General features: G+C 41.1%; 1 protein-coding gene across 2 annotated transcripts in view; it reads right to left on the bottom strand.

The window, feature by feature from the left end:
• SORCS2 (sortilin related VPS10 domain containing receptor 2) overlaps positions 1 to 25859 on the bottom strand; it is a 122327-nt gene that overhangs the window by 55491 nt on the left and 40977 nt on the right. For both annotated transcript variants that reach the window (XM_087721882.1, XM_087721881.1), the window contains exons 4-7: positions 22032 to 22196; positions 21174 to 21247; positions 3758 to 3822; positions 644 to 762 (exon numbers count right to left, since the gene is read on the bottom strand). In XM_087721882.1, the coding sequence (XP_087578008.1) occupies positions 644 to 762; positions 3758 to 3822; positions 21174 to 21247; positions 22032 to 22196 (423 nt within the window). The remainder of the gene's footprint in view (positions 1 to 643; positions 763 to 3757; positions 3823 to 21173; positions 21248 to 22031; positions 22197 to 25859) is intronic.

The following is a 25859-nucleotide window of genomic DNA, read 5'->3' as shown; positions in this document are numbered from 1 at the left end:
AGCTGGCCTTTGTGCATGCAGCAGTGCCGGAAACTGGAAGAGCTGGTCTGTGAGCATGCACGCTGGCTAGCTGATCGGTGCATGCGCAGAAGTAACCGTAAGAGTTGCCTGCCGGTGCACATGCTCACGCTGAAAGTCGGAAGTAAATTTTTCAATACGTTCATGTCCCTGGGCAACTCCTCCTCCTGGTTGGGCCCCAGGTGTGCGCACATGGAAAGTGCTCCCTTTTCGGCACTCGGTGCCACACCTGCGCCCACATATTCCCTTCACCACCACTGAGCTATATGATAGAATCGAAACTATCTGTCTTTTGGTGTGAAATTTGAAATGAATAATCGACCTGCTAAGTAAGGATGATGCAAATTTTGCAACATCAGAGACAGTTTAAACTGATACTTGTATTTGTAGTAATCTCATGGAAAAATGAAACCAACAACATGAACAATTAGCTTTTAAATGGCAGCTTAGGCTAGAAAATAACTTATCATTTGGAGGTTAAGGGAGACACCAACATTTGATTACGATAATTTTTACACTACCTTCTTGAGATTGCATTTATTTCTTTATTAAAAAGCTTCATAAGTAAACAAGCATAGATTTGTACTGAAAATTATGTAAATATTAACATAGTCAATGATTTTACCTGAAGGAATATGTAGTTATCCTGTACTGTCAAGGAATTCTTGTCAATTCTACCACTGAAGGGAGATTTCAGTGATTTTTCAGAACAATTCTGAAACTGACAGGTCATGTAGTAAAAACCTGTTGGGAACCAAAAATAATAGATAAAAGTAAATAAAGAAATGCTTACACCATTTGCCAGAATAAAAGCTGAATGATTCATAAAGTCCACTCTCTTCAACTAGTAGTGATCTGCTTTCCTTGATAGCTGTTTTTTTAGATTTTTGAGCAAGGTTCAGACACATGTAAATTACAAATACCAGAATTCCACATAATATATAATATTTTAATAGAACCATATGAATTTTAGGGTATTTAGTACAGGAATAAAGAATTCCATAAAACCTCTCTATGGGCTTGTCATTTCTGACTTGGAGGTTATAACACAAAACTTTGGTTTTGTGGAATAAAATCTACAAAATTAGAACAAAACATTGAGAACAACTTTGAGACAGGGCTCTTCAAAGAGACAGGGTTCAATCTGGAATACTGAATAGACATACCAGTTACAGATATATCAATTACAATTGCTGCAACAGCACAACATTTCAGAATCCATAGATGTGAGCCAATATAGCTTGGAATCTAAAACTGGAATGTCAGATTTGCTTATAGCTCAGATGCATAACTTTTAAAAATTTTAATCAGAACATGAAACATTTTTTATTTTATTTTTTTGTTAAAATGGCTTAAATTATGAATACCTGCCAAATAATAACCACAATCAACTTACAAATGTTATTTCTAATTATATTCTACTCTGCTTGCAAATGTGGAGGTGACAGATAAGAGTAAATCTGGTAATTGATCTTTCTATAAAAATGTAAAGTGAAAGAATGAATATTGAATAAAAGGGAAAACAAAATTGGGCACTAAAGGTGAGTTTGGATATAAATGTAATGGATAAAGCAGTGTTTCTCAACCTTAGCAACTTGAAGATGTCAGGACTTCAACTCCCAGAATTCCCCAACCAGCATTCGCCAAGTTGCCAAGATTGAGAAACACTGGGATAAAGGAATGAATAAAAAATGAAACAAAAACTGAGTAAGAGGCAGTCCTACAAATCTTGAGAATTTAAAAAATAAGCTAGTCCTCAAAGCATATCTTTTATTAGCTGATAATGGCATTGGGTCTCAAAAGAGACATTTTAAACTTATTAATGAACCTAAGATACTTGCAGTTAGAATAACTCAGTGACAAAATATAAACAATGTGGCAAAAACATTCAGGGCTTAGGTACCTGAAGGAAGCATCTGTATATAAACAGGAAACAATATATAATTATTGTTGCTTGGAAGTTGCTGATGGAAGCATTTCTGTATATGATAAGATTAATACATGCAACAATATGCATTATATGCAATAATAAAAGAGTATTATTTTTCTTAAATTGTCTTTTCTGCCACAGTTATGGATCAGTTTCTTAAGATACTACTGAAATTGACATAACTAAAATGTGTATAGTTGGATTTATATTATGCTAATTTAATTTAATTGTTCCCTTTTTATTAGTGCACAAACTTAGTATCGGTAATACAACATAAACAATACACCTGCCATATTCACAATGTTTCCATTATATCAACAAAAGAAAGGAATATCTTTTTTATAAAACAAAAATATTTAATAATGCATAAATCAGATTTAAATCTGAAATATTATATATAACACTGTTTAAATAAAATATTATATATAACTCTGTTATTGATAAATGACACAGAAGTTATCCAATGCCTTTACAAAATAATACAATAAACTGTATTTCTGTGATTACTACTTCTTGAAGAGCTACAATCAAGTTATTAAAGGCTGTTGAGTACGTCTTTGAATAAATGTTAGTCATTCATTTTAATAGAGCATTTTGTAAATTATTTCTGGTTTTTATTTTGAACAGTATTTATAGACACTAAAATTATTTGTAATTGTCTGAGTTTTGTAAATTATTTTGTTAGAGTGGCCAATTTAGTGAACTGACATTCATGGTAATTACTGAACTTTGTAACTGTAGCATTAAACACGTTGATTATTTTGATATTGAATATTACTAATAGCATTTGGGTGGTATAGGAAGCAGGACTCTAAAACACTCTCACACAGGCTCTTTCTCTGGTTTTGAGTTTGATATAGAAACACTTTGACTTACCAGTAAAACCAGAATTTTTTCATTCATGCATAAATCAAAAACTATCTACTTCATATTGGCTAGAAATTTGATTTCTATTCCACTATTTTTGCATAACAATAAAAAATATTTCCTCTTGAAAATCTCAAGATTCCACATTTGAGAGAATGTTGCTTGAAAGGTTCATTATACTAATCAAAATAAACTTTAGGTATGTACTTATTTGAGCTCTTTAAATTAGGTTTTCAATTTGTCTTAGATATTCTTAAGACATTTATGTTTTGATTCACAAAATCCCTTATATTTTTCCTTTTTACTTTTCCTTTATCAATTGAAGGTAAAACCCAACATTTTCTTTATTAGTTTTTTTAGTACTGATTATTGGATCTGTCCCACAGGAATAGATGCCAATGATTCAGTGAACAGTCTTTTATGAACTTTTACATAGGACACTTATGGTATACACTGGTTCGCTAAGTTACTTTACATGGAAAGCAGAAATATAACAGACTACAAATAAAAAGTTATATGTGCATTGATTTAGTTTATATCCTCTTGTTTTATACAAAAACTTTTGTTTGCCCTTTGTGTACATTATTAGCTCATTTAAGTATAATGAAGTTGGGCTGATTTTCTAGTAATATTAACATATCTACTTGATCAATATCATAAATTGATTAAACAATACATTATTATTTAAACATAATCAGACTTTATGATATTCATTTTGAAAGATTTTATAGATTTTTTTTTACATTGACTATAGCACATATAAAATGAGAAAAAAAATATATGAGGTAGAGTTGCTGAATACATAAGTATGAGAAAGATTATGGCACTTAGAAAGCAATTCCCATTTTTTGTGAACTTAACCAGAAATTTTGGGTTAATTTTTTTATGAATTTAACCAGAAATGTGTAAAACAAAAAACAATTACAATATCCTAATGAGTACCTCCATTTGGATCTTCGACTTCCATATGAAACAAATCAGGATCTTCATCAACTCCATCAACAGCCCTACAAAAGTAATAAAATTGTGGTTACCAATGCAGTTGGTACAGTTTTAGGGTGAATAAACAATAAACTATATTTAACTATTACCAATTCTGTATTTACAGAAAATAAGTTTTCTTTTCCTTCACTATTAAAATCTCTCAAAATACAGTGCAGAAAAAGATTTAAAAATAGTCATGTAAAGGATGATTTTACTATTATCCAAAAATTTACACTTATTTCCAAATTTATTTCTCAAAAGTTTGATACAGTCCATGTAAATTATCCTATTTTAATTACAATGATCTCAAGTCAAGTTCACAGCTGAGCAAGGTTTTGAACTCCCACAATTTTAAATCTAATCCACTACATAAGCAACATTTCAAAACTACAACAAGATGTAGACATAAGATAAAATGTTTTCTAACACATAATAAATATTAAATGTTGCTTATTATATCTAAAGTATTAACTTTCCTTGAAGGCAGATCATAAAAAAAGATCAATTTCAAATGTATACTTCATTTGCCATGTTAGATAATTGTAGTTTTATTAAAAATAGCTTCATAATCATTGTCACCAACATTGTACACCACTATGAGCACTGTTAATTAAAATACAGTTAATTATATTTCCAATTAATTCACATTCCTATCTACCTCACGAAAACCAAAATGTTGAGAAAAACAAATACTATTCTTTAGTACAATTTAATCATTCCTTAAAATAAATAGTTAGCAAAGCTCATTCCAACTATAGTACTGAGACTGTGTTATATCTAAAAGACCACAAACTTGTTTGGTTGAGTTTTTACTTCTTCAAAAAACAATTAATTTCAATATCTATAATTTCCAAAAATTCTGATATATATATATAACATTCAACTTTCTGGGCAAATTATTATTTTTAGCTCCCCTAACAAAACATTCATTTTTATATCTCTATCAAGAGAGTTCACCAATCTGTCTCATCAATAAAATAAACTGTGAAGTTAATCACTGGAAAATACTGAAAATCTCCCTTTAGATAAGTATAGTACATAAAATGACATTAACAAAGCAATTTGCAGTAAATTATGTTTAGAGAAATATTTCTGGAAAGAAATATTGAATATGGATGTTTAAATATTGTATCTCCCCTTAGGTTCCTTAAGATTACACATATTTACCATACTTTCTGCACTATAAGACGCTCCGGACCATAAGCTGCACCTAGCTTTTGGGGAGAAAAACACAAAAACAAAAAATCTGCCTCTGCCTCCCAGTCCCAGCACGTGGCTTGTTGGGGCTCCTCTCCATTGTGCCCACCACCTGTCTTCTGAGTGACAGCTGAATCCCAGCCTCCTGTAGCCCCACCAATCAGTGGGCTGGCCGACCAGAAATGGCACTATTGCTGCCTCCTCTGTGTCTGCTGCCTCCTCTAGAGCCTTCGCCAGCATTCCCCGGCTATCGCCACCACTCGCCATTGCTGCCTATCACCGCCACTCACTGCCGCTGCCTATTGGCAGTTGGATCAGACTCCCAGAATACTGCCAATCAGCTGTTCCAGGTGGCAGTGATCCCCACCACCTGGAACAGCTGATCGGCGGTATTCCGGGAGTCTGATCCAACCGCCGATAGGCGGTGGCAGCAACAGGCAGTGGCAGTGATAGGCAATATTCACTCCATAAGACACCCAGACATTTTCACCCACTTTTTTTTTGGGGGGGGGGTGCATCTTATAGTACAAAAATTACGGTATATATATTTCAAAATTCATTCCTTTTCTTTCTTATTCTTAGGTAGCTTTTCTGTTTGGTTGATATATTGCTTTGGTGTTCTGTGAGCTGTTTTATTTTCTACACTTGATGGATGCACTATTTTATTTATTTTTTAAAAATAACTGTATCCTCAAAACAATTCAAATTAAACATGCCCTACAAATACTCTACTGTCTATCTTCTTTCACTATATTTAGTAAATTGCTGAAAACTTTGTCCAAACATACTAATAGAGTCAAGATCTCCAATTTATAATACTGGGTTATTAATAAATTACCCTTTAATCAAGCAGCATTATTCATGACCACAAAGAGACAGCTAATTTGAAACATGATGCTGATACTTTTCTAGAGGAGATTTTGTTTTCAGTGTATTTAATAAATAGCCTCCTCTAATTAGCATGAAAATCAGGTTTTCTGGCATTTTTAGTTACTTGCAGAGACAGAAAATGTACTCAACACGATTTGTTTAATTTATTATTGTATTTTTAGCCAGATGTTTTCTTCTGATATTCCTATTTTGAGCCGTAACTTATATTGTACAGCAAACATGCTACTGTTTTGATATTGCACACAGTATTCAGTACTTTAGTACTAGTATTCATTCTAGTTCTTTAATTGTTCAGATAGCTTTTTTCACATAACTTTTTCTGTTTAAGAATCTTACATTATCTTTGTCAATTGTAAAATGCTCTATAAAAATAAATTACAAATCACTCTTTAACAGACACTTGGTGTGTGTTATTTTACTAGTGGTGGTACACTCGTTGCCATAGAAATATCCACAGATGAACAAATGTTTATGTGATAATCTATTTATCTCAGGATGCCATAATTCAGTTATATTCACTCCCATATTCCACATAAAGTAAATTATATATTGTGGTGAAGAATGTACAACTGGTTATTAGTAACTGGATTACTCTGAGCAGTGGTGGGTTTCAAATTTTTTTAGAACCTATTCTGTGGGTGTGGCCTATTTTGTGGGCGTGGCTTGGCAATCATGTGACCGGGCAGGTATGGCCAACTTGACATCATTCATGCACACTCAGTCACATGACCACCACCCCCCCAAGCCATGTGCCAAATTTTTTGGAACTCCTATGAAAGGGGGAGGGAAGAGAGGGGAAAACCTCCCCAAAATAGACAACTGGAGGATTAAGGGCCGAAATTAGGGAGAGAAGGCAGGATAGAGAGGAATCCAGTAGAAAGCTATCACACATTGGGGAAAGAACTTTGGGAGATCAGAGGAGGCAAGACAGAGGGGAATCCAGTAGAAAGCTATCACACGCTGGGGAAAGAACTTTGGGAGATTGGAGGAGGCAAGACAGAGGGAAATCCAAGAGAAAACTCCTGAGCTTGCCTCTGCTGTCTGGTGGATTGTGCCACTGGACCTCTCCAGCGGGCGGGGGTGAGCGTGGAGCGATAGGGCCAGGGCAGACGTTTCGGAAGTTACTTCTGGGTCCATTTCACCATCCGGTTCTCCCGATCCGGTGCGAACCGACAGAAACCCACCACTGACTCTGAGTGCCATCTGTGAAATCATGGAGGTGAATTATGCTTCTATGGAAACTGGATCAGAAACCTGTAAAGGTTACAGATTTTCCTAGCAAGAGTCCTGTTCCCTACATGTACTACACCTGATTATGCACAGCTCCTGATGATACTCCTCACAGAAAAGGAAAGAAGGTATAATGCGACCAGGAGCTGCCTTGGATAGGCTGCATGGCCTCTCTACAGAATGGGTGTTGGCTTACCTGATACGCCCGTTCTCTGGAAAGGTGGAGATAGCATCCATGCATGGACTACCCTCATGTGCCATCCAATAGAACTGAGTCTGCAAAGCTTAGGTCCCGCCTCTTCCTGCTGCTATACCTAGCTTTTTTGATGAAGACTATCATGCAGACTGATGTGTGACTGATGGAACAATCTCCCCCATTCTCACCGGACCGGACCACTAAAGGATGAGACTGGATGCTATCTACAACTTTCCAGAGAACAGGCATATCAGGTAAGCCAACGCCCATTCTCCTATGTTGGTGGAGATAGCATCCATGCGTGGGACATACCAAAGCTTGTCCAAATATTATGGGTGGGATGCTGTCCGGGATGGAACTCGCTCACTAATGCTGACCTGCTGTAACTCTCTCCTCCCAAATGCTGCATCAGCTGATGTATAGCTGTCAATCCAGTAACATCTAATAAACAATGACGGCGACATCCACTTAGCTGCTCTGCAAACCTCAGGTAGAGGGGCCCGCATGCTGAAGCCACTGAAGTGGCTGCGCTATGTTTGGAATGAGCCATAAGCAGCTCTGGAGGAGATTGTGCCTGCAAGGAATAAGCGTTTGAAATACAGGCTCTGATCCATCGCTCCAACAATGAAGATGAAGCCTTGCAGTCCATAGTGTCTGGTTGAAATGAGATGAACAATGCTTCTGTGTGTCGAAAGGGTGATGTTCTGTGTAGATAGATCCGGAGGGCCCTTCGAACATCCAGAGTATGCCATCTACGTTCCAGATAGTGAACCAGATCCGGGCAGAAATTTGGTAAAACCAATTCTTGAGAGCGGTGGAAGATGGAATTCACCTTTGAGATGAACATCGGGTCCACTCTCAGGACTACATGGTCCAAATGAAAGTACATAGATCTTGTCACATAGAAAGAGCTGCCAGTTCCGAAATCTGTAGTGCAGATGTAATTGCCACCAAGAAGATTACCTTCTACAACAGGTACAGTAGCGATGTATCCTTCAGCAGTTCAAAGGGAGCCTCCACGAGTGCTTGAAGAATGAGAGGCAAGTCCCAAGATGGATATCGATGGACTGTTGGGGGATACAAATTTGTGGGCCACCCTCACGAACTAGGGACATGCTGCCACGGCGCACAATACCGATGAGAGAGCCACAATCTGCCTTCTAAGTGTGTTAGGGGACACTCCCGCAGTTAGACCATTTTGGAGGAATTTGAGAATGTGGCAAGTCAGAGCCAGAGATGGAACAATGCCTTTGGGTCCACACCAATCACAGGAGGCTTTCCATGTGACATCGTAGATGCAATTTGTAGAGGGCCTTCTGGCTGCTTGAACCATCTCGATGACAGCCGGAGAGAGACCCTCTGCAGTCATTGATTGCCGCTCAGCTTCCAGGCAGTCTCCACTGTGGATCTGGATGAGCTATGGCTCCCTGAATGAGCAATGTTCTGGATGGAGGGATTCGCCATGGAGGAGCAACTGACAGTGATAGAAGGTCCGCAAAACATGGGTGGCATGGCCAGGATAGTGCCAGGAGAATTAACTCCGCCCACTCCTCTAACATTTTTCTGATGGTCCACTGGATCAGGGGCAGTGGCGGAAACGTATAAGGAGGCCCGGAGATGCGTACCTTATGAAGAACCGGGGAACTTGCTGGTGGCAAAAAGGTCGACCACTGGTACCCCAAATCTCCTGGTCAGCGTCCAGAAGTGTGATGCATGGATCTCCCACTCCACTTGATCCATATGAGATCAACTCAACCAATCGGCTGCGATGTTGGCAGTGCCCGCAATGTGGTCTGCTCGAATGGAGAGGAGATGTGATTCCACCCAGCTTCCCAGTCGCTGGGCCTCCGCCATCAGAAGTCTGGATCAAGTCCCGTCCTGCTTGTTGACATGCGCTTTCGCCGTCATGTTGTCCATGTTTGCCATCAACTGCTGACTGAAAGTGAAGGAGTCCTAGACGTATGGCCTGCAGTTCCAGGAAGTTGATGGTCTGCTGTCGTTCTATGGGGAACCACTGGCCTTGTGCCACACCCGTCACCGAATGAGCCCCCCATCTGGATAGACTGGCATCCGTGGTTATCGTCACCTGCTGGGGGTCCCGGAATAGTGACCCCTTCACGATGGCTGGCAACATCCACCAGGGCAGGGACGTGATCACCTCCGGAGGCAATTGAATCCTCACTGATGAGCAGCTGCTGTCATCTTTTTGATATGGCAGGAGCAGCCACTGGAGTGCCCTGCTGCGTAGTCTGGCCCAGGGTACTATTGCAAAGCAGGAAACCATCTTGCCTGGTAGCTGAGATAGCTGCCGCAGCTGGACACAACACTGTCTCCCCACCTGTTGGGCCCGTTTTCTGAGACATTCCTGACGTCCCTGGATAGGAATACCCTGCCCTGTCTGGTGTCTATTAGGGCTCCCAAATGGACAATGCACGTGGTCAGAACCATCTGGCTTTTCAACATGTTTATCGAAAATCTGTGATCCCTGAGAGTACTGAGTGTCTCCTCCAGACTCTGGTAAGCCTGACTGGGGGACCTGGACAACAGGAGAATGTTGTCCAGGTAGCACATTATTCTGATGGGGTATGCCCGAAGGTTTGTTACCACCGCTAGCAGCTTGTGAACACCCTGGGTGCTGAGGACAGGCCGAATGGCAGGGCCTAATATTGGAAATGGTTCCCTCGATGTTCGAGACGGATTGGAACATGGAGGTATGCTTCCATCAGGTTCACAGAGGTGAGGAAGTTGTCCCTCCAGACGCCCTTTAAGATGGTCATTAGAGAGTGCATCTTGAACTGCCGATAGACAATGTGGCGGTTCAAGGCCTTAAGATTTAAAATCACTCTCCAGCCCCCCGAGGCCTTTGGGATGATGAACAGCAGGGAGTAGAACCCTTGTCCCTTTTGCCCCCCTGGAACTGGCTGAATGGCCTGGATGTCCAAGAGGTGCTGAATGGCCTGACCTACTAGATGCCTCTTTCCTCGATCCTGCGACACGGGGCAGAGGAGGAAACCCCTGGGGGAGTAGGAGAGAAACTCTAGGGAGAGGCCGAATTTCACTGTCTCCCTGACCCAGGCGTCCATCATCATTTCCTCCCACCAGTCAGCAAAGAAGGCCAATCAACTGCCAATGGGAAGGTTCTCAAGGCAGTCACTTTTGTCTGGGGAAGGAGCGGGAGTTGCCCATACCTCTGAAGGAGTGTCTAGGTGGGAACTGTTGATAACTCCTACCAGCTCTGTCCTGGTGTTGAGGTACTTGTCTACCTGAGTACTGGCTGGCTGGACAGGAGAAACCGCATCCCCCGGCCATGAAAGGGCAACCCGTGCGATAGGGTGAAGCCCTGTTCTTGACCCTGCAGAAGAGAGATGGGAGAATTTTTCTCTTATCCTTTGATTCAATGGCCATGGGTTCCAAAGGGATCCCAAATAGTTTGTCGCCAACAAATGGGTCTGAGGCCAGGCTCCACTTGTTCTTGGTATCAGCCTGCCATGGCCGAAGCCAGAGTAGATGCCTGGCTGCTGTGGAAGACCCAATGGACTTCGGCGCAAACCTAGCCGCGTTAAGTGAAGCATCCTCTGGAAACTGAAAGGTTGCCTTCTTATTGAGATCCTGGTGAGATCTCGAGTCACTAGTCGGGATCCTGTCTCGTAACTGCTGCAGCCGCAGAAGGGCTGTCCTATTGAAGAAAGAGGATGCAGTGGATGGCCTAATCGCCCAAGCAGCCACCTTGTGACCCTTGATCAAGATGTGCTCTAACCTCTTCTCCTCTGGATAAGAACAGCATCCTCAGGATTGCATGGCACAACATTAGGGGGAGACAGCGCTGCTACTGGAGTGTCCACCGAAGGGACCTCCAACGCCTTGGCTAAGTTGGGCCCTATATTGTAGAAGCGCTTGTCCTGAGCTGATGGGAAGGGACCCGAACCCGGGGACTTCTATTGACTTTGTACTACGCTTAAGAACATGAGGGGAGAAGGGACCACCTCCTTCTGAATTGTAGGTTTGGTGAAAACTAGACCAGTGGTTCGTAACCTGGGCAATATCACCCCCCAGGGGGAAATTTCATTTTTCAGGGGGGATGGAACAAAAAAGGGTGACGCAGGGCGAAGGAACGGAAGGGGGGTGATGGAGCGAGAAGTTTTGGGAAACTTTTGAGACTTTTTTCGTACAGTGAACCACTGTATATCTGTCATACAAAAACATCAGATCGCTCGCTATTAGTGGATTGAACTGTGTTTTAAAATGTTCCTCCAGCTAGCTTCAGTACAGAATGCCGTACATATGTGAATACGCATCGCTCATCTTCATGCGCATTGTGCAGCAGTCTCTATCACTCTACCCATACAGTGGCACACCATTGGCCAGAATGGGCAGTGATGGAGGGGTGAGCACTTCTTTCGAAACATTGCATGCTGAGTGGCTGTCCCCTGTGATGTCAGCTGTAATGCCAATGTAACTATTGAAACTAGGTTTATCAATGTCCATTTGTGTTTTATAGTGTTCCAGTGCAGTCGAAAATTTAATTTGCACTTAGTGCCTTTCATTTCGAAGACCTTTCAACATGGCCAATAAGAGGAAGTGTTGCCAATATTCGACAGAATACATAAAATTGGGATTCATTCCATCTCCTTCCAAAGTACAGCTTCTGTTTTGTCTTCTTTGTGAGAAAACATTTTCAAATGAAGCCTTCCAGACTGAAAGACCATTTGGTAAAAATTCATTCAGATAAAGCCAACAAACCGGTATCATTTTTCCAATCTCAACCTCAAATTGGGGGGAGGGGAAGTTGCCTCAGCTGCAGCAGCAAACATCACTCACAGTGTAAGTTTAAGGCTGCTACTTGCCGCTGCTGCGGCAAGAAGGGGGCACTTGGCCGCAGTATGTAGGGCTCCTTTGCCCCGCTCCACCCTGCCCATTAATCAGCCCGAGGGCCGTCGTCGCAGTAGCATTTGCTCGGCCCACGATGATAGTGACTGTCTTTCTGACAACGTGTGCAGGTTAGACGAGTGGTCTGTGAGCTCCGCGTCTGTTGCACGGCGGGCCCGTTCGAAGATCTACCTCGTAGTTCTGATTGAGGGAAGTGAATGTGAGATGGAATTGGATACGGGCTCCGCGAAGACTGTCGTGTTGTGGCAGACCTTACAGAAGATTCTACCCTCCGTTCGCCGGGACCAGCTCGCTTCCTGCCCTTGCCGCCTCTGTGACTACCAGGGCAATGCCATCTCCATCCTAGGCTGTGGACAATTTACTGTGCAATATGGAACTTTCAAGGGTCAATTGCCCTTGATTGTTGTGTCCCAGCCTTTGGCTTCACTCTTGGGGATGGATTGGTTCAGGGCCCTGGGGTTTACTATTGAGGGAATTCATACTATGCGCCATGGGAATCTATTCTCCTCGCTGATGGATGAGTTTGCCGATGTTTTTGACGGCTCTTTGGGCTCTTATACAGGTACTCCTATTTCCCTCAGCCTCAATCCCCAGGTGGCACCTATTTGCCCCAAGGCGAGGCGTGTCCCATTGGCGCTCCGGGGGAGGGTGGATGCGGAGCTGGACAAATTAGCCTCCCAGGGCGTTTTGCAGCCGGTTGATCACATACCCGGGGAAACCCCTATTGTCACACCAGTTAAGGTGAATGGTTCAGTCCATATTTGTGGGGATTTTAAGTCAACTTTGAATAAAGCCTTACAGGCCCATCCTTACCCTGTCCCTGTGGTGCAGCATGTATTGCACTCATTGGGACAGGGAAAGGTCTTCGCTAAGCTCGATTTGGCGCAAGCTTACCAAGAGCTGCCGGTTGACGACACCACTGCGGCTGGGCAGACCAGTGTTACTCACTGCGGGGCATTTAAATGTAAGCACCTCCAATTTTGAGTCTGCGTGGCCCCGGGTTTGTTCCAGAGTCTCATGGAGCGGTTGCTCCGTGGGATCAACAGCGTCGTCCCGTATTTTGACAACGTTCTTGTCACAGTGTCAGACAGCGTTGAGCTCGCCCACAAATTGCACCAGGTTTTTCTACGATTCCGACAGGCTGGTCTGAAGCTTAAAAAATCGAAGTGTCACCTTGGATTGCCATCGGCCTTGGTTGGTTTCTCCATGGTTTTTTGATTGATAGCCGGGTCATACATCTGACCCCTTCCAAGGTCGACGTTATTCTGGCGGCTCCCATTCCCACCTCTAAAGCTGATTTGCAGGCATTTCTAGGGTTGCTTAATTTCTATTCTGTATTTTTCCCCCATAAGGCCACTGTAGCAGAACCCTTGCACTGACTACTGGATAGCTCGGCCTCGTGGGTCTGGACGGACCGCGAATCTCAAGCATTCGCAGCTGTCAAGAATTTGCTGACCTCTTCTGCCGTATTGGTGCAATACAGCAAACGGCTTCCCTTAGTATTGGCCTGCGATGCTTCGCCATTTGGGGTGGGTGTTGAGCCATGTTTTGCCCACCAGCCTTGAGGCTCTCATTGCATTTTATTCCCGCACCTTATCGAGGGCAGAGCGGAATTATAGCCAACTCGATAAGGAGGCCTTGGCTGCCGTTGCGGGAATTAAACGATTCCATTACTATCTTTATGGTTGGCCATTTCATCTGGTGACCGACCATAAGCCCTTATCGGATCTGCTGGCGGGGGATTGCCCTACCCCGCCAGTTCTGTCCCCGCGCATGATGCTATGGATGGAATTTTTGGCATCCTACAACTATTCCCTGTTTTATAAGCTGGGCAAGGCCATCGGGCATGTGGATGCCCTTAGCCATTGCCCTTTACCCATCTTGGTTTCAGACCCCGCTCCTGTTTCCACTGTTTTTCTAGTGGACGACGGCGATCTACCCCTTTCCACTGTCGACATTGCCTGTTATTCTAGGAAGGATGCTCTGTTGCCCAAGGTGCTGGAGTGGGTCCAGTGGGGGTGGCCTCAGGGCCGGTGGTGCTGGACTTTTCCCCTTTCCTCCGCCGCCGCATGGAGGTCTCTGAGCTCCAAGGGTGTTTGTTATGGGGGACCAGGATTGTAGTGCCGGCAGAACTTCAGGCGATCATCTCCGCCCGCCTCCACAATGGCCATCCAGGCATAGTGCAGATGAAGGCACTTGGCCGCGCCTATGTCTGGTGGCCTAATATGGATGCTGACATTACGTCCTGGCTTCAGCGATGCCGTCCATGCCAACAAATCCGGCCGGGTCCCCCCGTTGTTCCGGTTCATGACTGGGAGACACCACGGAGCCCATGGTCTAGCTCCATCTTGATTTTGCATGGCTGTTAGAGTGACATACGTATCTCTTCCTGATGGTGGATGCATTGTCTAAATGGATAGACGTCTGCCCCATGACATCCATCACCTCAAATGCTACCATGAAGGTGCTGGGCAAGCTATTTGCGATGCATGGGCTGCCGGATACTATTGTATCCGACAATGGTCCACAGTTTACATCTGCTACCTTTCAGACGTACTTAGCCTCCCTGGGAATTCGGCAAGTTTTTGTGGCTCCTTACCATCCGGCAGGGAACAGTTTGGTAGAGTGAGTGGTGCGCTCGGTTAAGGACACATTATGTCGCCTTGGCCCTGTTAGCTGGCACACTCGCCTTGCCATGTTCTTGCTAGCGCAACATACCACCCTGTGCCAGAGCACGGGCAAGAGCCCAGCTGAGATTTTCAGGAGAAAAGAAATACAGAACATCTATAGAGATGAGCCCTATATAAAGCAACTAATTCTACTGCTTGGCAAGTCAAACATGACATGAAGAAAAAGGTAGACCACTTTGAAATACGGTAGTTATGCAGAAACTGTTCTTTAGGTAAAAGGTTCCAAAGCCTTTTTAAAGTCCAGAACTACAAGATAACATTCAGAAGCTGCTCAGTCAGGTGCCTTCCTTAGTGAATGAAAAAGAGGGAGAGGTGGTGCAGTACAATCAGACATGCAAGATTCTGTTATTATTGCCAAACTCAATAAATGATGTTCCTGTGGAGTCTATTTCATATCTTGTCTACTGAGTAGAGCTGATATATGACTAATAAAAATGCTGTCTTCCATGAAATTAAATGAATAAGATTAGTAAATCTAAATTGAAAAAGTTTCAGCATTGACATGGAGAACCTGAGAGGCACAGCAGACATGTTAAAATCATAATTAAACATTTCATCCGTGGCCTAGAAAGGAGGACAAAATAAGCCCCCAAAAGATCCAAATGAAAACAGATGATCTGGATCAGAATTCCAGATGAATTTTTCTATGCTATGTTAATATTGCAGAATCATGAGAATTCCTAGCAGGACAAGAAGATCTTAAACATGCTTGATATAAGGCTTAAAAGGCCCCACTCAGCTTCTAAGATAAGTACAATCTGTACAGCATCTACTTGCTCCCAAAGTGTTGTTCATAAACAGTATAAATGAATACATTGAGCTACTTTAAGAAAGTCTACTGTACAGGCTTCTCCAGAGAACAAAAAACAAAGATTATGTTCTATGTGCAGAAAGATCTGCTACAACAATGCTGACATTCAGAAAATGGGATCTTTAAGATCATAAGATGGAGCCAAAAGGAAGGAAGGATGGTGACCTAGGACCTGGAACCCTTCATGTATAACAAAAATGATAAGAAGAATAAATCACGCAAAATAAAGTCAGCAAAGAGGAAATATTCCAGAACAACTGACAAGCCATGAGAAAGAATGTCTTACTGCTGTGGCAATCCAACACTTACAGAAGAAGCTCAGTGACCGTTGTCCCTAGGCTTGCATGGCATGCCAGCGGATTAGGCTTCTGTTAAGTATCTACAATTTTTAGATTCTGAATACGGGTAGTCCTCGACATGCTCATAATTCTGCACATTCATAGTTTTATTAATTTATAATATGACATACAAAAAAAATACAAAAGCAAATATTAGGGAAATTAGATGCCCACAATTGAGCCCAAAATTTCTTTTTTTTAATAGAATTTTTTAAATTTTTTAATTTAAAACAAATACAGCATCCTTCTTTACATGCTATAGAAAGTGTATCAGTTGGGTACAAAAAGACTTTCGTGCATCTCTTCCACAGTCAACAAACATAATTCATATTAACTTAAGTATTTTAACTCAAATATTTATACATGTCACCATCATTATATCTCCATTTTCATTTGACTATAATTGTTTAAGCGTCCTTCATTATAAAATTTAATGCTATGATACAAGATTGAATGCATGAAGGGGATTTAAGGAGGTGCTGGAAAGTTTTTGGGATTATCTAAAGAAACAGATTGATTAACTATCGAATACAAAAAAATTGTGAACATTGAATTTCTTTTGGGGAGTGACTTTAGGCTTGAATATATTATTTTTGGACTACTGGACAAGAGCGGGACTTATTAAAACAAGATGAGACGCTCCATCAGGAGGAAATGTGTGGAACTTGGGAAGAAATGGCATCAATGTTTCAAAGCATCAAGAACATTCTGATAAGAAACCACATGGAGATTAAGAACTTAATGCATGGCATGGATAAAAACTGGGAAATATTATTCAAAGGACAATGAGTGATCAAGACGCCCAGGAAAAGGAGGAGTCAATTGAAAGACCAGATGAAAAAGCAGAACAGGTTAAGCAGCAAACAAAAGATGACAAAAAGGAGACAATAACAAAAAAAAGACTGATGAAATAAATCAAGGGGAAAACATTTTAAGAGATTTAAAAAGGTAACCGGAGACACAGGAAGTAACTTTTGAAAGGGAGATAGGGGCATGGGTAGATATTTTTGAAGCTAGACAACGGAAAAGGGTAGAGATGGGAGAAATGTTTAAAATGAATAGCCAGGATGTAGATGCAGATAAGGATAAGGATCCAAAAGAGGAATATAGTATGCAAGTTAAAAAATGAACTATTAAAGCGGGCAAGAGATGATGGATAGAAAGGATTTGTTTTTAAATATAATGGTGGCATGATTAAAGGTTAGACTAGGGATAGAAATAAGAGGGGGAATATTAGTATACACATTTTTTAATAAAAGTTTTTTTTTATTTTAAATTTTCAAAACAAACACAACATAAAGAATCCTCCTCCTTTACATACTGTAGAAAGTGTATCAGTTGGTTAGAAAAAGCTTTTGTGCGTCTCTTCCACTGTCGTCACAAAATTTGTATTAACTCAAGTATTTTAAATCAGATATTTTTATACATATCACCATCATCATATCTCCATTTTCATTTGACTATAATTGTTTAAAAGTCCTTCATCATAAAATGTACCAAGATTTAAAACCTGACCACATACTGGCATTTCATTTTTATTTCTAATATTCTCCAATAACACTATATCCTTATGGCCTATTCTGACTAAACATCAATAATATTTAGTAACAAAAATTTCTAATCCTCCTTTCCAAATCACTGTTTACAATTTACATCCAATTTCCTTATGTTGTACCCATACATATATATATACATTGTTATCATTATCCCTCCTTCATTTAACTCTCTCCATTATCATAGCATTTCCCCCCTAATAATCAAAATTTAGCTAAATTCAACTTAGTCCTTTTTTATTAACCTTTATATATAACCAAATAATTTCTAATCTTCCTTTCATAGGTACCATTCAATATTCATATTCAATTACTACTTGTCATACCAATACATATATATATATATATACATTATTATCATTATTAGTTGTTTATTTAGCCATATCTATTGTCACTAAATTTCACTAAATTTAACTAGTTTTAGATTATACACTTTCATCTATCAACCTGTATCTTTCCAGTAGCAAAACAATCTCATGTCTTCTGCTATTTGTGGTATCAGTCCTCTAATCATCTCCTTAATCAAATTTGCATGGACTCCTCTTTGCAACTCATTGCTTATTGAATCTCTCATGTAATTTTGATGCCCTTCTTGTGTTTCCTTGATCAGTTTATCTTTAATTGTCAGTGGTGTTATCAATGATGTTGCTAATAAAATTTCTCTCTTTAAATCCATAAATTCTTTTGTTTTTCTTCTTCTGTATCGTGCCATCTGGGGTAGAGTTCCCCTCCATTTAATTCCTCTTTCCGTATTCCACTCTTTCCATTTCCAGACACAAACCAATCACCATAGATATCAGTGGGTTTGATTTCTTTGTGGTCATTTTTCTCTTCAGTTTTTAGGACTCTAACCTCCACTTTTTCCACTTGATAAACATCTCCAACTTCTTCATCATATTTTACTGTTAGATGCTCTAGATTTTCCAACTTCTTCTCCGTCCTCTCAAATGTGTTTGATAATTTCTGAATTTCAAACATTATCTTTTGCAAACTTAAAGCTTCTTTCTGCTGTTGGAAGTTGTGCCATAATTTCCAACTGACAAATACTGCTGCTCTGGCTTGAAGGATTTTTACAAGGTTAAACATAAATTCACAGTAAAATCTTCTTTTCACTTTCTCTGGTTAGAGATATAGCTCAAAAGGACACCTTTGTAAACAATTTGTCCTTTGGTTCTTATCACTCTCTATAAACAAACTGTGAGATTTTGAATTGCCAAGCCAGACTGTTCAGTGAGGAAAGTGAAAGTGCTTTGTTCCCAATACACAAGCCTCCAGCCTCTGAGCAGCAGCACTAACTTTCCATCTGTTGTTAGAATTCTCTTTGTTTCCTTCTTTTCTTTTCTTTTTTTATATTCCAAGTTAAAAAACTAAAAATCAAATTCTTGAGTAAAATAGAGGGGAAAAAGAGGAAAACACACGTAGTAATGAGGAAGGAGAATTTTAGTCCATAGGTTGAAAACATAATAATTTAAAAAAGATAGAAGAATAAAACTTAATCCATTCGTTTTAAAAGGCTTGCATAAATTCCATCCATAAAAATACCATTTAAGAGCAAGATAACACACTGACCAAAACCACTCAAAGCTTAATTCCGCCGCTTATTTCTTCTGTTCTCAGATTTAAATTAATTTTAAGTTTTTTGTAGGCAGGCTCTTTTAAAACGGTAAAAATTCCTCACCAGCTGTAAACACTTTCTTTTTCTGTTTCCTTCCATTCGGAGCTATCCCAACTTCATCAGTCTAGGGGCTGTGCTTTTATCACCAGCTAGAAGAACTTCTCCTGGGTCGATCTGGGACTTTGTGGTGTCCCAGAGATCAGCAGGACCTATTCTTCCCATTCGCCATCTCTGTGGGACAGTTTAGGTCCGATTGGACCACCTAGCGATAAAAGTTTCAGCAGCAATCTCAGCGCATTGAGATCGCATGTCTGTCTCGTAGCGACGTTGGCTCCTCCTTAGTATACACATTTTTATACAATAAGATAAAAGTAATAATAAGAGGAAAGATTAGAAATTGAATGATGGTATTATTATGTATGTTTAAACAATATTGTGATTGGCATTGAAATAGCATATTGAAATATTGAACAATTAAATAATGGAAGTCTATAATTTAATACAAAAATGTGTATTAACACTAGAACTACATAAGCCTGAGGAATGAACAAATAGCATTATTTTTATTTGTACTAAAATGTATGATACCCATGTGCCACAATGTTCACGCATTGATATGGATATATTGTAAAATAAAATAAAAAACTTGGGGAGAGGGGAAAGGATAGGCTGTGGGAACAATAATTATAGTAACAACATACCTTCCTCACAACTCAAGGACAGGAGGAATTTTCACAGACAAGAGGAAGAGCCTATACAGGCTCTCCATAGACAAACATGCAACTCACTGTATCGCATGCGTCTATATTTAAAAATAACTTTTTTCGTTTATAAATATATTACTTTTGTTTCTTTTCAGTAGGTGGAAAAGTAACTTTTACCCACATTTGGTCTTTTCCTAGAAAGAACCCCTGAAACATGCCGTTTTTCTAGAGAAGTTTTATTTTCCTCCCAATGAAAGGATATGAGGTATGATAAAACTGCTGTATTCTCACTGCCATTGCTACAGTATTTTTAAAAGCCTCTATGGGAAGAAAGGAAAAACGACAAATTCCTACATTCCTTTCAGTGAAAATAATCCTCTGTAATACTGACTGACAGTCTGCTTCGGGACTTTGTAGATGATAACAGTTTTTCAGTGTTGGTGAATTGTTAACTTTCAGCTTAGCTAACTGTATACTATACTAGTTGGGCCTATTGGAAATTGTAGTGCAGCAACATCAAGAAGGGCACAGACCCCCAGATGTAATTTATATTACTAAAATAAAGGTTCTGACCAACCAAAGGTATCAAAACACATGTTCATTAAGGCATCAGTATTAATCATGCTGTTGAGAAAAGTTCTGAAAAACTGTAGGATTCAGTTGCAGAGATGATTTAATCATTTAAGCACAAATTAGAATATAACATTTACTTGAACCACCAGCTACAAAAACATCTTTAGGTAAGTAAGAACTGATAGAAATACAGCCCAGTCCGAATTCCTGATTTACCTCATGATGCAGTTTGGCAGATCAGAAGGTTAAATAGCTTTGGTGAGTTCAATGTCTTACGCAAGAGTATTTGATTTAATAATTGGCAAATGAATAACCAACAAATTTTTGGGAGAAAAATGTTCAATGTCAGAAGAGGGACCTTCTAAAATTTGGTCTTATTTTACCCAGAGCAAGTACTTTGAAGCAATGAACATTCTAGAATTGGACATGGTAGGAAATCTTTCAGTAAAACATAAATAATAAAAAGTAAGTATAAATTACTTAAGTAAAGCAGAAAAATGGAAGATATTTTCCATATCATGATAACTAAATCTATTAAACTTTCTCACTTGTTATTAATACTAACGAAAAGTTGTAGATATTATGTAATACAGCATAGTTGAGTAGAATACCCTCAAAGATTGAAAAAGATCACTTTTCTCCATAATTCTTTTTTATGTAATTCTGAACAGCAAGAATATGCCTCTTACCAGTAAATATGATCTTTTGACACATGATCTTGTATGTGAGTCCATTTTATTCCCAAATCAAGAGATGCATAAAGCTTAAAATGAAAAAGAAGGAGAAAACATATTATTATTTCCTCCAAGAGCACAAGGTAAAAGCACAGGACTCTTCCAACTTTTCCCTTCAACAAGTTATGAAGTAGAGTGGAGAGAAGTGAATGGTTCAAACTTACCCAGTGAATTTTCATAACTGACAATGGACTTGATTTTGTCAAACACCTTAGTCATTACCCCACTTGGCTCTTTCATATTTTAAGATGTTTAAAACATATTTAAAACTTTACATAGTCTTATCCTTAATATTTTTTGCCAAGGAATAAAGCATATACAAATTAGTACTGAAAGTTGAATTAATACCAGACAGCCAAAAATGTAAATAGCTTATGTATTTGTTACTTATTTTTTTTAATGCAGATTCATTTCAATATTAAGCCAACATGATTGAGAATGAGCCCAGTATTTGGATTCCTATAAATGATCACAGTGCACAGCAACTGGTTCATATGCACCAATCAATCACTCGGTAACTGCAGGACCAACTAATGACATACTACTGCAACTAAATCATTGTTGTTAAACGTTAAGTTTAATGCCATTTATAATATGCTTTAATTCTATATGTGATTATTCATCTGTAACTGTTGGAAATGATATGCATGCAGATGTTATATGAAGTGTTTTGGAAAGGTTTCCTATATTGGTTATATTACAGTATTTTATGTAGTAAAATAGTTTGATATTTCATACTGTTCCTCCAAGCTGTCCAGAACACATTTCAGATATATCAAAAGCAAAGCCACACAACATTTTTTAGTTATTTACCTGTTCCTCCTTGGTGTAAGCAAGCACCTTATCTTCCTGCTTTGGATGAAATATCAGTGTTTCCACAAAAAAATTAATGGGCTGCTTTTGAAAAGTAGCACCTTCATCTGTACTAATAAAAAGATTCTGGTCCAGGTCGTTGTGTGAAGAACTTACAAGAATTATCTATAAAAGAAAAAAAAACAAAGCAAACAAATCAGCCAAATTCTAATATGATCCGCACATATTTTTATTTAATTAAAAATGAAAAAGGAACTAAATAAGCGATGCCTTAGGATCAATTGATTCCAAATAGATTAAAAGAGGTATTCTGCCAAGTATTCTGATAATCTCCTAAATTCTCATTGCTTATCTAAAGACTCCTAAAAATTGAAGCTTAGCAAAACTGCAGGAGATTTTCTAGCTAATCCCTAGAGGTTTTCACATAACTACAACTCTCACATTTTGTAAAAAGAAGCAACAAGTTTTATCACACAAACTAAGGCATGCTCTTCTGCACTTCTAGTAAATGGGACTGCAGTCTAATAATAATCTGAGTTTTGGTCTACTTTGTATCAGAATCAGCAACGAAGTCTTGGGAGGAGGAAGCAACTTACAAAAGTATCATGAAACTGGAAACTGGAAAAATATATCCATTCAACTTACCTTTCTAATACAGTCATGTATGCTAGGAAAATGAATATAACAAAACTCTATTATTTGTTATAAGCCTTGTAGAAGACTTGTGTGATGATGAGGAACCAAAGGGACCTTGAAAGGCAAAGAATTAACTGATCCAAGACCCAACATCAACCAAAGAAGAAAAGGAGCATGTTATTACAGAACCAGCAGCCCCGGATTCTACTCTAGATTCCACAATAAAAGCTTGAAGGTGTGACTATGATGGGCACCCATAGAGGAGACAAGCTGTGGCCAATGTCAAACACAAATTGTGATGCAACTTTTGCCAAGTTCATACTTGTATTATGATGCTGGAACCAAATTTGTAAAGGATAGAACTTGCATTGTGACATCATGGAGGAGGCTGCTACACTGTGCTGTGGGCTTTCCGAAACTCCGTACGGGCTTGATCTTCCTAAAGGGTAAGGCTTTTAGCAATCTCAAATCCACTTTTCTCTACCCCTCCCATGGCAGGGCAGGACTAAACATCTCTCTCCGCGCTTTATTCCCCCCCCCCTTCCCTCTGACCGGCGGCAACGCGGAGCCGCTTTGCCCAAGGAGAAGCAGTCGGCTCACTTCTTCTCTTCAGTAAGGAAAGACGTGCGCTGGCTGATGAAGTGGTTCAACTGGGACAGTCCCATTGGGCGAGGAAGGGTGGGGATCCCTTCCATTTGGATTAACGGTTCCTCGTGGTGGTGCCTGAGCGGCAAAAAGGAAGCCAAAAGAAAATGACCCAGTAAGGCTGCTTTTTTGAACAACTGGACTAGTTCACAGTCCTCTTCACAACCCCACTTCCTTAGTCTCAGGGCAAAAGCAGGTGCCAGGCTCCAGGGAGACTTCCGACCCGGCACTCCCATATTCTGAAGTTTCCTTTCCATTCCACACTTCTTCCACTAGCCAAGATCCCGACGATGTCAATAGCTTTTTCCAGACAGAAAATGGAGATCTAGTGTCCTGAAATAAGCCTCTGTGGAGAGGAGATCGGTCCTCTTCCCTTCCTCCACCCCCACCTCTTATCCGCCCAAATCTGTCATGCAGCAAAAAGATATGGTCGCTGGGCGCAATAGCAATAGGCACTGCATGAGAGATCTGGGCAGACTGGAGGAGTGGAGGAAGGGAAGAGGACCGATCTGCTCTCCACAAAGGTTTTTCTCAGGATGATTGGGAATGGGGTGGTAGAGGATATTCACCATGTGACAGGTGGAAGTTCTCTAGGTCAGGTAGAAGTTCCTTTTTAGCCGCAGCTCGGGATGCCAGTGAGAAATGCCTGTGGACCATCCTTCAAGAGAAATGGGTTGCATGGGTTGGGGTTTCCAGAGGCTAAAAATAGATGTATTCGATGTATAAGATGCACCAACATTTCCACCCTCTTTTAGGGGGGAGGAAGGTGCGTCTTATATTCCGAAAAATACAGTAAGCTAGCATAGTGTTGTGGTCGGCTGGCGGCCTGTGGAGCCGGCGAGGAGGTTGGGGAGGAACATATGCCAGTCCTGGAGTCTGGGGAAGGCTCAGACAAGGGGTCTGAGTTGGAGGACAAAGAAATAAAGGGAAACTAGTATAGATCTATTTCAAGCTATTTAGCTCTCATCAGCTAGCCATACCCTTCTGGCCGAGGTGGGTTGTTCCCGATTTGGACTAGATCTGCCAAACTGGTAGTGATAGTAAGGCATGGGTCGCCGAAACCGGTAGTGATGGCTGGCTGGCCATGCCCCCGAAGTGGCCTGCTCCAACACTCGCCCTGCCTCGCCTTCATCCTGTGTATCCACAGAACTGCCTCCTCCTGCCTACACACAAATAAGCATTTGCGCTAGTCTACCCCCTCTCCCCACCGGCCAGTGTCTCCCGAAGCCACCGCCATTGCAGTCGCAGCGGGGATGGGGGCAGCATGCTTGAGAGGGCAGTGGGAGGAGAGAGCATTGGCAGCAGGAGAGGGCGGTGGCAGGAGAGAGCAGTGGTGGCAGAAAATGTCCGGGTTTAGTTTGGATCTGAGGCCCGCCAAGGAGCTGCTCGGCTTCATCAAATTCCTGCAATGGGAGTAGTTGAGCTATGATAATGGGAATGGCCCAGCAAAGCAGATCCAGGATTCCTAGAAGGAATCGAAGTATTCAACTTTGCAACCCAGAGACTACACCTGTGCTTATAAATCCAGCGGGAGAATGGGGGGGGGGGGGAGAACAACGGAAAGGAAAGGGTGGAAGATAGAAAAAATGCAGGTGGAGGCACTAGACTGTGCAGTGGGAGGGAGGGAGGAAAGTTCACCCGATCCTGGCTCGGGAGAAGGGAGGAGTAACCAGCTGCAACCCCCCCAAAAATCACCAGGCATAGTGGGGGCCATGGAAAATCACAGAGCCCAGATTGCATGCACGTGCTTGTGCTCTGTAGTCACGCGTGGTGCCCCCAACTCACCCCAGATTCCTCCTTTTGCATTTCATTTTGTTCCTTCAGGTAGAGGGAAGCGGGCCCTACGCGGCATCCTGGCTCTGCGCTCCACAGCCTGCCCGGGCCCTGCTTGGCTGGGTGCCTCCTGTTACCATCACTCAACTTACCCATTGCAGGAATTTGATGAAGCCGAGTGGCTCCTCTGCTCCACCTGAAGGCACAAAAATGGAATGCAAAAGAAGGAACCCGGGGTGGGGGTGCCAGAACCCTCTGCATGCTGCTGAGGGCAGTTGGCAGTAGCCAGGGTGCAAGCCCCACTGCTTTCCCCCTTCCTTGCTGCGCCTGCCCATTTGTGACCCTCAGCCTAGACGTGCCATGGAGAGGTGAGGCAAGATGAAGAGGGCATTTTGGGCTGGCAGTGGAGACAATGAACAGCGGCAAAAGTGAGCAAGAGTGCAGCCTGGCCAAGGCAAACTTGCAAGAGAAAGAGGTACCTGCCCTAAAAGGAGAGATGGTGGTTGAATTGGCTGGGGCATAGTGGAGGCCACCTTGAACTTCTGGAGGAAAGACGTGAAATAAATCTAACAAACAAACAATATTTAGTACTTCAGGGTTGTTAGGATTGGTGCAGGAGCCGTTGATACAATCCAGAATTGTCTTTCTAAGGTCCTTTGGGCCACAGATTGTGACTGCAGGGCACAAGCACGCATGTGCAATCTGGGCTCTGCGATTTCCCATGGCCTGGGGGTGTTTTGGGGTGTTGCAGCCAGTTCCTCCTCCCCCCTCATC

Source organism: Thamnophis sirtalis, unplaced genomic scaffold (assembly GCF_051295495.1).
Source record: "Thamnophis sirtalis isolate CommonGarterSnake01/CBP01778 unplaced genomic scaffold, rThaSir2_p1.2 scaffold_8, whole genome shotgun sequence".
In the NCBI taxonomy this organism is placed as follows: domain Eukaryota; kingdom Metazoa; phylum Chordata; class Lepidosauria; order Squamata; family Natricidae; genus Thamnophis; species Thamnophis sirtalis.
Note: the sequence above shows the minus strand (reverse complement) of the source record. Positions and strands in the feature narration are given on the sequence as shown.